The 14,752-nt window shown below is 41.9% G+C and overlaps 1 protein-coding gene across 3 annotated transcripts in view; it reads left to right on the top strand.

Annotated features, from left to right (window-relative positions):
- The window catches only part of atrnl1b (attractin-like 1b), a 930,295-nt gene that overhangs the window by 389,026 nt on the left and 526,517 nt on the right, over window positions 1–14,752 (top strand). For all 3 annotated transcript variants that reach the window (XM_085994422.1, XM_085994421.1, XM_085994423.1), the window contains exon 24: window positions 802–959. In XM_085994422.1, the coding sequence (XP_085850548.1) occupies window positions 802–959 (158 nt within the window). The remainder of the gene's footprint in view (window positions 1–801; window positions 960–14,752) is intronic.

Genomic DNA, 14,752 nt, shown 5'->3' with positions numbered 1-14,752 from the left:
TAATATCTTGGGTAAATCCATTGTACACTTCTGAGAAATCACTCAGACGGTATCCCTGCAGGAATCTGATACTCTCGGGAGTCATGAGCTTCCACATTCCAATTTGTAGTTCATAGGTTTTTTTTTTATGACAGGTTCTTATTGCCATGCCGATGTAAAAAAAAGCAACTTCAAATCTTTTCTGCTTTAAAATTGACTGATTCTAACTTGTGAAGCTTTGGTGGCACCTGCAATTGAATTGAAGGGAAAGACAAAGCTGAAGTTGGCTCTGCAGTATCTCCGATGATGTCATGGTTTCCTTCCCCCTAGTAAATTCCTTATAGTAGAGATTTTGACGTAGTCTTGACAGTTATTAAAAATTCTACAACCATTTTGGTACAATCTTGTTCTTTGAAGCAATTTATTCTCTTTTTACTTGTTCCAATCCTTCCCCATTGTTTCTCTGAAGTGGAGTTTTGGGATATGTTTATTTAACTTTCACATTTTGTTTGCTACATAAAGGCAGCCTATTATTGCAAGACACCTTAATTTGAAACAATACATTGGTCTTTGGGGTGCTTCTTGTGTAGTATGGGTTTAGGGGAAGGTCATATTGATTAATATATGACCTTAGAGAATAAAAAACTATTAGAAGGACACAGTTGGTGAATTTTGCCCAATTGATTCATGACCTCAACTAAGGTAAATATATTGATTTTTTTTTAACTTCTGTTTAATAATGCTGTATGTACTTCATTCAATTAAGCAAATTGGTGCATTTGTTTTACAGACTATTAAAACTCAAAATTCTCATTTTTGCAGCTGGAACGATATCTGGAGAGGAAGTACCAATAATCTCAAAAACTAACATTAAGGAGTACAGAGATGGCTTTTCCTATGAAAAGTTTAACTTTCGCAACAATCCAAATATCACATTCTACGTCTATGTTAGCAACTTTAGTTGGCCCATCAAAATACAGGTGAGTGATTTTAGAAAAGCTACAATTATAAGCCTTTAATAGCTATTCAAACCAAAAGTGAAATAATGGATTCTCCTAAAATAAATTGAAAGTTAATATTCTAAATACTGTAACCTACTCTTTAACTTTGATTTTACAGTAATGGGGTTTGCATTTTATGATCTGTAAGACCTGTAAGACATTAAGTATGCAGATCATAAGATCAATTAAGTTTCAAGTGGACAATCAAAACTGTTGCACATAGAGGAATAAAACTGGTATTTATCATTTCTCAATCAGCTTGCCTTTATTTATAAATTGTTCCCAAACCCAGTTATCTATTGCATTGATTTGTAATGTGGCTTTTTGTGTTCCCTGTGAGTGAACAGAGTACAGACTGGTACCACTTAAGTGTGTAGCTGAGTTGTTGATGTAAATCCACTGGTATGTTAAGCAACTTGCTTTGTAATACAGGATGAGCTGTGGCGGAACTTTTACTTGATGACTGTGAAAGGTGATGACATTGATAATTTCAGCAGTATTTGCAGAGTATGGTTTTATAATTTAAACCACTAAATTAGTGAAAAGGCATATGAACTGCTGTGTGCGTGCCATTGTATAATGCAATTTAATTATTGTTTTGTAATATCAAATTATGACCTGACATAAACTGTTTCAAATACCTGGTGGGATCGAGCAATCTCAAGAGTTGCCATCATTTATTAATGAGGTACCACAAATTTGGTTACTGTGACTTGAAAGAATTACAAAGCAATAGTTTTTTTTTTTAAAAATAAAAAAAAAATTAAAAAAAAAAATCTCTGGTTAATATGACTGCTAAAAGATATATAAATATATAGTTGATGTTCTGTAACATTTCAGGTTACTTTTTTTTTGCTAATACACACAAAACCATAGCTGGAAATCATGTTTATTTGTCATTTTAGCAGAACAAAGCCCTGTGTCTAGTGATGTGTGGAGAACACTAGACACAGCTTTGTTCCACTGAAATAATGGATAAACATCGGAGATATGGTTGTGCAGTGCTTGTTATTGGACTAGTAATCCAGAGGCCTCGACTAATAATCCAGAGAATCTGAGTTTAAATCCTGCCATAGCAGCTTGAGAATTTGAGTTCCATTTTTTTTCACTTTAGAAATAAAAAGTGCTGTCAGTGTAAAGTCTGTGGGTTGTATAGCGAAGTAATACACAGACTACAAGAGTAACTTAAACAGGACTTTACTATTCGAAGGTCAGGGCGAATCTGCCCAATAAATCCTGACACAGCACTTATATACTGGTGTGGTCACCATCGGTATTACAGTATACAGCAGCCAAGATAAAGTAGTGCCACACCTAAAATTGTTCTCTTAAAGGTGAACGGTTACATACGATAGTTCTCTTAAAGGTAGAACAGTTACATACACTACAGTCAGTAAAAGTGATTATGAAGCTGTCAGATTGTCATTAAAAACCCAATTGGTTCACTGATCTCCTTTAGGGAAGGAAACCCATCCTTACCTAGCCTGGCCCAGCAGTGTGGTTGACTCTTAAATCCCCCCTGAAGTGGCCTTGCAAGCCACTCAGTTGTATCAAAACCACCACAAAGAATCACAAGGGACTGCAGTGGTTCAAGAAGAATGGCTACCACCACCGTCTCGATGCATAGAACTAGGGAAGAGAAATAAATGCCGGGTTTGTCAGTGATGTACACATCCTGAGAATTAATATTTTAAAAAAGATATATAACTGCTCCAGAACACCTACTGAAGTATTTATTCTACAGATAAATGAAACCATACTCTTGGTGTTTGAAAAGTTTACTGTGGGGACTCTGCAGCACAATGGGGTCAGAACACTGTGCTTAAATCTCAGGATCCTAGGTAAAATCCAACTTAATACAATGGAATAAAGTTTTCTGTTACCGATGGTGATGTGGATGCTAAAGTCTTGGTTATAGTGACTAGGAATTTACAGAACAAGATTGGGCACAATTCATCACTAATTTGCACAAGTTGGACCATCTCACTGGGAAATGCTTCAGGAATTGTTGCAGTTGGACATGAATATTTCACCTCGGTGAAGTGGCAGGTAGTCTTTTTTGAGATTTAGGTTTAGGTTAAAATGTATTCGTTGAGGCAGTGTTGAAGGAATTTTACTCTCTCTTAAATCTGTGCTGCATGAGCTTGGAATGCTTGTTGCTGACACTGAACACAAAGGGCTAGAAATTCAGTAGGCTTTGCGCCCACTTTTCGCCCAAAGAGGGCTTTTGCGCCAGTTGCTGAGATTTCGCCGATATTCAGCGCTGCGGTAATGGTGGCGTTAGCCAGTAGCGCTGCGCCGCCACCGATGACGTCATCGGTGTGCGCAGTGCCCCGCTACCAGCCCGACTGCCTCTTCCGCAGCGGCCGCAAACAACGTTCAGAGAACGGGGCCGTACTGTAGCGTTAGTGGGGCGAGTTAAGGTGGAGGTGCGGCCGGCCGCTTTTTCAGCGGCCGCCTGCCCGCACCTCCTTCCCCGGCCTCCTCCACCCCCCCCCCCCCCCCCCCCACTTCTCCGTGGTGCCGGGCTCATTTGCCGGCACTAGCGAGCGGCGATCTCGCTGTTGCAGGCACCTCCCCCTTAAGAGAGGGAGGAATGCCTGCAGTACCGCAGCCTGCCGCTCCGCAGCGGGTGGCGCTGCGGCACCTAGCGCGCCGAAATTCAGCTTCAGCGCCCCAAGCGGGGGCGGCCACACCCTTGAATAGCGGCCGCCTTCGACTTGGGGCGCGCAAACTGAATTTCCGGCAGGGGCAAGTGGCTCCGCGCGCAGCGGTAACTTCTGGGCGCAAGCGAGCTGGCGGCCCCAAACTGAATTTCTAGGCCAAAGAGTGAGAAGTTTAATTCACCAGTTTGGGGAATCCCCACTTTGGACAAGAAGCTTGACCTGGACATAAAAATTGACCCCATTAAAAAACTATTTACTGTGGTACAATAAAAATTTAAGTTCTCTCCAATTACTTCTTGGTAGTGGTAATTGTTTGTACTGGAATTCGGTGTTATTCATAATCCTCATTTACACTTCATGTTTAATTGATAAGTAACATAGCATTAATTAATTGCTGAAATCTCTTGTGTAATCTCTGCAGCCGAGAACTTATTGTTAAAGACGTTAATGGATGAATGGTTAACACAGTTATTAATTTATGTTTTTCGACTTTGTTTAATGAAGTTGTTGACTCATTTATTTATTTTAATATTGGGATAATACTCTGGTTGAAATAGAGGACAGAGAAATGTCATTGGAACACATTAAGTGTTCATCCACTAATATCAGCACAGTAATTTCCAGGCTTACGTCTGAAATTCTTAAGCGTACTTGCCCCTCAAGTAGTAGAAATGCATTAGTAGAGTTTTTTTTTGTGTAATTTAGCAGAGACCTGCAACAGATCGATGTAAAACCTTTGGCCTTTTTTTGTTTTTTTCCCTCTACCACCTTTCCCTCCCTTTAATCCTGATTTCTTGAATGTGTTGGTTCATGCTGGTATCCAGTTCTGGGGAATGGTGGAGCCCTCCAGTAACTCTGCTAAATAGCCATGAGCTTAATTATGTCTATAACCAATATTTATACACATGCACTTACAGCAGGGGTCATGACAGTAGATAGTGATCAAGAACAGTTGATGATATCCATGCCAAGATCGCGCTGTTCTGGATAAAATTGGCTAACTCAGTACAGATCAGGGATCAAGTCTTGGGCACTCCTGGCCAGTATGACTTTGGTATCATACCATGCAATGAGTGTACATGTTTAACCATTGAGAGAGCTGTTTACTTTCATTGTGTTGTAATAGAACAGTTTGGGAGACTCGTTCTATATATTGGGCAGTAGAAATTGTTTAAATTCTATGGTATTCCTACTAAAATTATGCTAAAATATTGTTGTACTTGGAACAAACTGGCCAGCATTTACTTTACACGCAAGTGGCAAAGCATTTCTATCAAACTAAACATAATTGTTAAAGGTGTACCAAATGCACTTAAAGCTTGAAACAGATCAAATATTAGATGAGTGGATCTTTCTTGGTGAATAAAATGATGGGATCAGTAAGTGTAATTGTTTTGTAACCTCACCAACACTGAATGAGCCAATGTAATTAAAAGTGTAAATTTAGTGGCTGTTTTATAGTTCAAATCCTCCCTTAATCTGCTTAAAAAATGTGGCTGAGTTTGTTGCACTTGATTCTGTCGCCCAGGTAACGTCTTGGTAAAGCATCATCAAAGGGGAAGACCCCCTGCTTGCTGCAACGGAACCAATCATACAGAGAGAGGACTATCTCGAGTTCATTCTGTTTTCTGGTCTTGTTTCACAGGGCTATGCTCGGTGTTGCTTTTATTGCATTTTAATTGTTTTGGTTTTTAATCATGATTTTGAACATTCATGAGGAATTGAAAAGTTGTCTACGCTGTCAGAGTTGGGTGTCTTCAAGCAGCCTTTATAGATTAGCGTCACTGTATCATACGATTGTGTTAGGTGAATGTTTAAATACATTGCCCAAATTTGTCACGCCTGTGCTGCAAGGCCGTTGCCCATTGTGCACCTTATTTAAACAATTTGAAGTTTCCTGTGAGCATATTGTTTCTGCTCTGTGGCTATTAATTGGGAGGAAAGATGATGAAAAGAATTCACATTCTGTGGGTACCTTGGCACAGGCCTCTTTTAAGCATTTATTTCTGTATCATGCACTTGCCTTGGGGAAGCTTTGGGCTGCTACTACAGTTTTGACTGATTTGACGCCTGCCTGGGGAATGCATCGAAGTTGATAGCACTACACCACCGCAATTATTCTTGATATATAAATATACAGCATCAACATTAATTTTGGGGAACAAAGCAGTCAAAACAAATGATCAGGGACAATAATTACTTATCAGTACCCGTAATTTCTGTGGTTGAATTTGAAGAATGTCACGTGTTTCAAGATTTGGGATGTTTATTTTATCTTTAAAGCGCAAAGATTCAGTTTCAATGAATTTCTAATGAAGGCTCTGCTTTGATATGCATACAGAAGGATGCAGCCTCAGCTTTCTCAGATAACATCTAAGTCTATAGTGTGCAGTAGTAGTCACACTTGTGCAGAATCACACAAAGAAGGAATGAATGTATTTTATTGGCTTAATATTATGACTTGCACATTTTTTAGTCAAATCTATATTTGTTTAAATAATCTGTACAGGCAAAATGTATTTTCATTTTAAATTTTGCCAATTTGTCCCTGAGTTTCTTGCATGCGGTCTAGCTGTAGGTATTTCAGCAATATGATGTGCTGCGCTGCAGAGTGTTCGGCCACAGATTGTAAGCTAGGCTTCTCCATAAAAATTCCTGAACTTCAGAGATGCAGTGGTCAAAGCCAAGGAGTTTGATCAGAGGCATGACTTGCTGGAGGCCACTATCTTAGTGGTGAGAAACCTGAGAGCATGCCACTGCTTGCTCCCACAGATGAGAATGGCGCACTACATGAAACCATATGGAGAATAAATGTGTGTGTGTGTGCATCATATAAATCTTTTTTATCCAGCCTTTTTTTCTACAAAAATTCAAACAACCTGCCCTCCCTCCATTGAAAAATAGATGTGTGTCTTGTTCATCAGAACTTGCAATGACCATAGGAAACAAAAACACTAAGAAATCGAAAGTGGTGAAGTATATCTGTAAACTTAGATTGTCTGCTTACTGTTAAAAAGCAATATTATGACAAGTGGCGGTATAACACACAGCCATTTTCATTATTTACTATTGCTGTAACTCTTTGTTGCACAAGTCTTAAAATTAACTTGTGTAAATTCATTGTCCATTGAAATCACACTCTTGCCTCTGACTCAGAAGGTTGAAGATTCAATCCTCATTTAGGGCTTGAACATATAAACTAGGCGGACATTTCAGTGCAGTACTCTGCTACATTGTTGGCAGTGCAGTTCATCAGATGAGATGATAAACTAAGGCCTTGACTGGCTGTTTCTTTGGTTCATGTGGATGTTAAAAATCTCGTTGCAATTTTAGAAAAAGACCTGTGAACTGTCCCGGGTTCCTAGTCAATATTGGTCCCTCAACCAACCCCTCCACAAGAGATTTGGTAGTCGCTCATCCAATTGCTGCTTTGATTTTGCTGTGAGCAATTCTTGGCTGCCATGTATACCTACATAAGGAGCCAATGCACTTCAAAATAATTTAATGTATGTGTAGCCCTTTGGAATGAGAAATGTGCTACGATGATATATAAATGTGAGTCTGTCTGTGTTATCTCTTCCAAAAACAGCATCAAGCCTCTGCTGTGATTGGCTGCTATCTCAAACAGTTTTGATCACCATTGACCAGAAACTTAACTGAACTAGTCACATAAATATTGTGGCAACAAAAGCAGGTCAGAGCCTGGGTATTCTGTGGTGAGGGCCTCACCACCTGACTCCCCAAAGCCTTTCCACCAGCTATAAGGCACAAGTCAGGAGTGTGATGGAATACTCTCCACTTGCCTGGATGAGTGCAGCTCCAACAACATGGAAAAGCTCAACATCCTCCAGGACAAAGCAGCCCACTTGATTGGCACCCCATTCACCACCTTAAACATTCACTCCTTCACTGCCGGTGCATCGTGTCTGCAGTGTTTATCGTCTACAAGATGCCCTGTAGCAACTTGCCAAGGCTTCTTTGGCAGCACTTCCCAAACCTGCGACCTCTACCACCTGTCCATAGGGTTGCAAAATTCCAGGAATTTTTAAAAGAGGAAACTTTCCATGGGAATTTATGGGAATTTTGAGTTTTTTTGCACACTGATGGTTTTTGTCTCTGACCCTTATTATCTTAGTCATCAAAATAGACATACTGTCCCATACAAATAAAAACAGGCTTTCAAAACTTTATTTAGGTTATAATTTTGAACTTTATTGAACCCCCCACAAAAAAGACCCATCTAAAATAAAATAAAAAGAGCATCAGCTTATTTAGCCTGTAATTTGTCCTTATTTTGTCCCTTTGAGTCTTCTACTTCTGAGTCTTCTACTCATCATTGCTCCTCCTGATTCTCTGACTCTGGCTCTGACGTGTCCATTTCCTCCTCTGTGTCACTGTCTAGCTGTGTGGTGGACACGTCTGTATCTGGCTCAATAAGTTGTAGGTTCGCCCGGATAGCCACCAGTTTCTCCACTCTCTTGTTAGTCAGCCTATTGTGCACCTTTGTATGCGTATTCCCAAAAAGTGACCAGTTTCGTTCAGAAGCCGCTGATGAAGGTGGGATTTGGAGTATCACCGATGCAATGGGTGACAGGGCCTCAGATGCACAAAGTCCCTTCCACCAGGTATGTGCACTGATATGCTTGCATGATTCCCATATCCCATCCCCATTCCAAAGACCTTGCTTGGTAGAGAACTTTGCCAAACTTCCCAGAACTTTGCCCACGTCCAGATTGAGGTGGTGTGAGAGGGTAGAAATCACACTAAGCGCTGTTGATCTGTTCTCCAGAAAGTATTGGTCTCCCAACATGCTTTGGGTCCAGCATGTATGCTGCAGCATGAATCGGCTTGACACAAAATTCTTGACGTGTCTGTATGAATTGAACAGTTGCCTTCTCCTCTGCTTTGAGCAGCCGGGATGCGGGTAGGGCAATGCTGATTTGTTCTTTTAAATCAGCAAAAAGTTTGAGAACATTTGACAAGACAGCGTCATCTCCTTCAATCTGAGCAATTGCAGATGCTACTGGTGAGAGTAGTTTAAGGCTGCTAACCACTGTCTCCCAAAACACATCATCCAGTAGTATTTTCTTGATGGTGGTTTCCATATCCCCAGACTGGGATATTGCCATTTCTTGCAGCGACTCCTTACCCTCCAGAAGACTGTTGTACATTATGACAGTGTCACCCCATCTAGTGTTGCTGGGCAGCTTTAGTGTGGTGTTCTTTGTCATTTGCTTGGAGTTGTAGGTTGCTGCAACTACCTGTTTTCCCCTGACATACTTAACAACTTGCTTGGCTCTCTTGTACAGTGTTTCCATGGTTCTCAAACCCATGATGTCTGTGAGAAGCAGGTTGAGCCCATGAGCTGCGCACCCAATAGACGTAATATGAGGGTAGGCCTCCTCCACTTGAGCCCAAGCAGCCTTCATATTCGCAGCATTGTCAGTAACTACTACAAAGACCTTTTGTGATCCAAGATCGTTGATGACCGCTTTCAGTGCATCAGCAATGTATGTGCCTGTGTGTCTGTTGTCCTTCGTGTCTATGCTCTTGAAGAACACTGGGAGAGGCGTGGAGACGATGTAGTTTATGATGCCCTCCCCTCGCACATTTGACCACCCATCTGAGATAACTGCAACACAGTCTGCCATCTCTATCGTTTCTTTGAGCTTTCCTTGGACTTTGTTATACTCAGCCTCCAGCAAATAAGTAGACAAAGCATATCTGGTGGGAGGACAGTATGCAGGGCAAATAACATTGAAAAATCTCTTCCAGTACACATTGGCTGTGAGCATGAGGGGTGAGCCTGTCGCATATACAGCTTGAGCACGGCACTCATCTGCATTCTTCTGGCTATGGTTATCCATTGTATCAAAGAACCTTCCAAGTGGGCCAGGAGTTGCTGATGATGAGGAGTCTGATGCTGAATGTGAACCATCATCTTCTTGAATGGAAGAAGAGGAACTCTGGGCTGACTGCTGTGAGCTTTGAGTGAAGTTGTTGCATTTGGATAAATGCTGCTGCATCTTTGTGGCATTCTTTACATATGGCTTTGTACAGTGTTTGCACATGTACACAGTCTTTCCATCTTTAATGCCTGGGGTAAAATGCTTCCACATATCCGATGGTAAACGTGGCATTTGTGGTAAACCACTGTTACCGTTCACAACCGTTCACTATTGTTACACTGTTGTTATCACTGTTTACACTGTTGTTATCGCCACAGAAGGTTACCTCTTGCCACGCACACTGCTATACCTGGGCTTACCTCAGCTGACTCCGCCCATGGCTCCGCCTGCTTGCCCAGGTATAAAGGTGACCGCTTGGCTAGTATTCTCCCTTGTTGGAACCGATCGCCCACGAGGGTGGGCTCTGTTATTTAGCCAATAAAAACCTATAGTTACTATCTTAACTCGTCGCTTTTCATGGAATGAATTGATAGGTATATCAATTTTATTGGCTAAATTTTGAAATGAGTGGATCGGAGCAGCCAAACGACCAGCCAAACGGCCAGCTACAGCAGCCGGCCTGGCTGCGAGCCCTCCGACCGCCATACCTGGATCTAAACCCACAGGCAGCGAACTCAGCCCTCGACTTCGAACACTGGCTGAGCTGTTTCGAATCCTACCTGGGAGAATCCGGTGTGCCTCCGGGATCCAAACTAAGAGTTTGTTCTGTGCAGAGAAATAAAGGACATTAGTCTCTGTCGAACTGCAGTCGATCAGCACGATTGCAACAGGGTGAGTAAACTTTTGCTGATGCTCCATGTGATGGAAGCATGACCTGTGCACGCACAACGCTACATCACCAATAGAGGGAGTTAATCGCTCATCCACTCATCCAACCAATCAGGACACATTTGTTCACAATCACACACAAAACTTGTAATTATTAAAACAAGCCAAGTAAGAAGATAAACATATATTGATTAAGAAATTCCTTAATAATTAAGATTCCATCTCTGTTACTAATTTTAAGAGAGGACCTGTGGGGGAAAAAAAATGAAAGAAAAAAAAAACAATATTATACTAGCATGTGCTTTTTTGTGCAAAATTCCCAAGCTAAATTTCCCATGGAAAATTTCCTGAAATTTACCAGATTCTTTCCACCCCTTCGCAACCCTACCTGTCCATCACCAAGAGTGGCTCGGTAGCACCACTACTGACCAAGCTAGCAGAGTCCTGAAGGACATAGCTGCCAGTCTGGGCCTGCGGCAGGTGGTGAGGGAACCAACACTAGGGACAAACCTACTTGAGCTCGTCCTCGCCAATCTACCTGTCGCAGATGCATCTGTCCATGACAGCATTGGTAGCAGTGACCACCGCACAGTCACTGTGGAGACGAACTCCTGTCTTCATTCAGGACACCCTCCATTGTGTTGTGTGGCAGATCTAGCATCCATGAGGTGCTGTGGGCCATCAGCAGCAACAGAATTGTATTCCACCACAATCTCTAACCTCATGGCCCGGCATATCCCTCACTGTACCATTACCTTCAAGCCAGGGGACCAACCCTGGTTCAATAAGGAGTGTAGAAGAGCATGCCAGGAGCAGCACCAGGCATACCTAAAAATGAGGTGCCAACCTGGGGAAACTGCAACACAGGGCTACATGCATGCTAAAAAGTGGAAGCAGCATGCTATAGACAGGGCTTAAGCAATCCAACAATCAACGGATCAGACCAAAGCTCTGCAGTCCTGCCACATTCAGTCGTGAATGGTGGTGGACCATTAAACAACTAACTGGAGGAGGAGGCTCCATGAATATTCCCATCCTCAATGATGGTGGAGTACGTGAGTGCAAAAGACACAGCTGAAGCATTTGCAACCACCTTCAGCCAGAAGTTCCGAGTGGATGATCCATATTGGCCCCCACCATCACAGAAACCAGTCTTCAGCCAATTCGATTCACTCTACATGATATCAAGAAACACTGGAAACAGCAAAGGCTGTGGGCCCCACAACATCCCAGCTGTTGTGCTGAAGACTTGTGCTCCAAACTAGCCGCGCCTCTAGCCAAGCTGTTCCAGTGCAGATCAGCTGGCATCTATCCGACAATGTGGCATACCGCTCGGGTATGTCCTGTCCACAAAAAGCAGGACAAATCTAATCCGGCCAATTACCGCCCCATCAATCTACTCTGAATCATCAGCAAAGTGATGGAATGTGTTGTCGACAGTGCTATCAAGCAGCACTTACTCACCAATAACCTGCTCACTGATTCCGTCAGGACCACTTGGCTCTAGACCTCATTAGAGCCTTGGTCCAAACGTGGACAAAAGAGCTGAATTCCAGAGGTGACGCGAGAGTGAATGCCCTTGACATCAAGGCAGCATTTGACCGAGTGTGGCATCAATGAGCCCTAGTAAAACTGAAGTCAATGGGAATCGGGAGAGAAAATTCTCCGCTGGCTGGAGTCATACCTAGCACAAAGAAAGATAGTTGTGGTGGTTGGAGGTCAATCATCACAGCCCCAGGACATCACTGCAGGAGTTCCTCAGGGCAGTGTCCTAGGCCCAACCATCTTCAGCTGTTTCATCAATGACTTTCCTTCCATCATAAGGTCAGAAGTGGGGATGTTCGCTGATGACTGCACAGTGTTCAGTGCCACTCGCAACTCCTCAGATAATGAAGTAGTCCATGCCCGAATGCAGCAAGACCTGGGCAACGTTCAGGCTTGGGCTAATAAGTGGCAGGTAACATTCGTGCCACAGAAGTGCCAGGCTGTGAGTATCTCCAACAAGCGAGTGTCTTACCACTGCGCCTTGACATTCAACAGCATTACCATCGCCGAATCCCCCACCATCAATATCCTGGGGGGTCACCATTGACCAGCAACTTAACTGGACCAGTCACATAAATACTGTGGCAACAAGAGCAGGTCAAAGGTTGGGTATTCTGCGGCAAGTGCCTCGCCTCCTGACTCCCCAAAGTCTTTCCACCATCTACAAGGCACAAGTCAGGAGTGTGATGGAATACTCTCCACTTGCCTGGATGAGTGCAGCTCCAACAACACTCAAGAAGCTCAACACCATTCAGGATAAAGCAGACCGCTTGATTGGCACCCCATCAATCACCGTAAACATTCACTCCCTCCACCACCGGCGTACTGTGGCTGCAGTGTGTACCATCTACAAGATGCACTGCAGCAACTCGCCAAACCTTCTTCGGCAGCACCTCCCAAACCTGTGACCTCTACCACCTAGAAGGACAAGGACAGCAGGCGCGTGGGAACACCACCACCTCCAAGTTTCCCTACCATCCTGACTTGGAGGTATATCGCCGTTCCTTCATTGTCGCTGTGTCAAAATCCTGGAACTCCCTCCCTTACAACACTGTGGGAGTACCTTCATCACTGCAGCGGTTCAAGAAGGCGGCTTACCACCACCTTATCAAGGACAATTAGGGATAGGCAATAAATGCTGGCCTTTTCAGCGATGCCCACATCCCGTGAACGAATAAAAAAAAAATAAAAAAAATGTTTTAAAATCTGGTCGGAGATGTATCCAGAGAGGTGCTTGCTATCTCTTCATATTATTTTGTACATGCTACTTATTTAACTTGCTGTTCAGCCTTAAATCTGTTAATAAACTCTGCATCTTTGTTTCAAAATCTGTTATCTCTCCTATTAAAATCTCCTGTAAAAAGAAAGTAACATGACTAAAATTACTGTATTGAATTTACTTGTCAAAATACAGTAGTCCGTCCATTATCTAGTTGTAATGATGGTATCCACAGTAGATAATGGAAATTGTTAGATAATTGAAAGTTCCAGATTATGGTCTTGCACATTTGATACCTTGGACACAGGCATAAATAGCATAAACTGCATTTATTCATCAACATTTATGCACGCCAGTCACAAAGGCAGATTCTTGCCGTGCAGATCATAGTCGTTTTTTAATAGTTTCAATGATAATTGCCTGCAAAATTCTTTCTTTCAGTATAGTGAAATTTTTAAGTGTATGAAAATTTTTCCCCATATAGGCTAGAAAAGGTCTACTGATTCTACTAGAATAAATATCTAAAGTAAATCTTGGGGTTTTTTTCCTTTTTAATTTGTTATATTTGACCAGGGATGTACCTTTTTAACTTGACCAACCAATTTTCCTTACTTCAGATCCTGATGATCAAACTGAATTAATCCCCTCCGACTTTATTGTTCAGTTTGCTTTGATGTAGTTCACACACTTGTAAGTATTAAATTATCTCCCTAACACATGCAGAGTTTTTCCTTTTGGCAGAAGAAAATGACAGATTTGTATGGGCCTCTTGCTATATCCCCATGTGAATGAATTGGCACAATTCTGAGGTGATGCATTGGGAGCTTTTACCGCTACTGGCAAAGGCAATAATTATGTATTTTTAAACTTCACCGTTAGCAGTGATTTAGCTGCAGTTTCACAACAAATGGGAATTTGCAGCTGAGGTGTAAATAGTATTATCAAATCATTCCTCACCAAAGACACCATTTGGTGTGATCCTCATCGACGTTTCTAGACTTGGAAAGATGCCAGATGATATCACAATGCAGTGTGCAGGGAATATAGTTATTGCAAGTGAAATTCTATTGGATGGTTTCACCATTTGTCCACCTACTAATGCAAATTAACTTGGCATTAAATATATTTCTAAAATTCTTCCTGTTCAGTCAAATTATTGGCTATTTTACATGTGCAGTAATAAAGATAATTTGGGTCAGGATAATATTGTATTAGTCTGCACTCTACTAACTGTCTTTGCAGATTTCAGTTCTAGAACTTTCCCTTCTGTTGAGCCTACTTTTGATACTGTTTATTCCTGGAGGAGTCACTAACTTGGACACCTCACAAACAGTGGTTCTTCCTTCCATGGGCTAGAGGGAAGAACAGCAGACATGATATTGTCATTGGATGGTATGAGTGTAATTCAGAGCACATTCATCCAAAAGAACCCAGCTGAAGATTGAGGGCTTCCATGGGTCAGAGAATAAACTGAACAAAATTATGCCTTAATGTTTAAAGGGAATTATATGAATCAAAATTACATAGCTTACAGGTAAATTTTGATTACGCATTCATAAATAAAATCCAACTAGCCTAAATTGTTTGAAATGGGATTGACATTAT

The sequence above is a fragment of the Somniosus microcephalus genome, chromosome 8 (assembly GCF_052327205.1).
Source record: "Somniosus microcephalus isolate GS21.2 chromosome 8, FLI_Smic_1.0, whole genome shotgun sequence".
NCBI lineage: Eukaryota > Metazoa > Chordata > Chondrichthyes > Squaliformes > Somniosidae > Somniosus > Somniosus microcephalus.
Note: the sequence above shows the minus strand (reverse complement) of the source record. Positions and strands in the feature narration are given on the sequence as shown.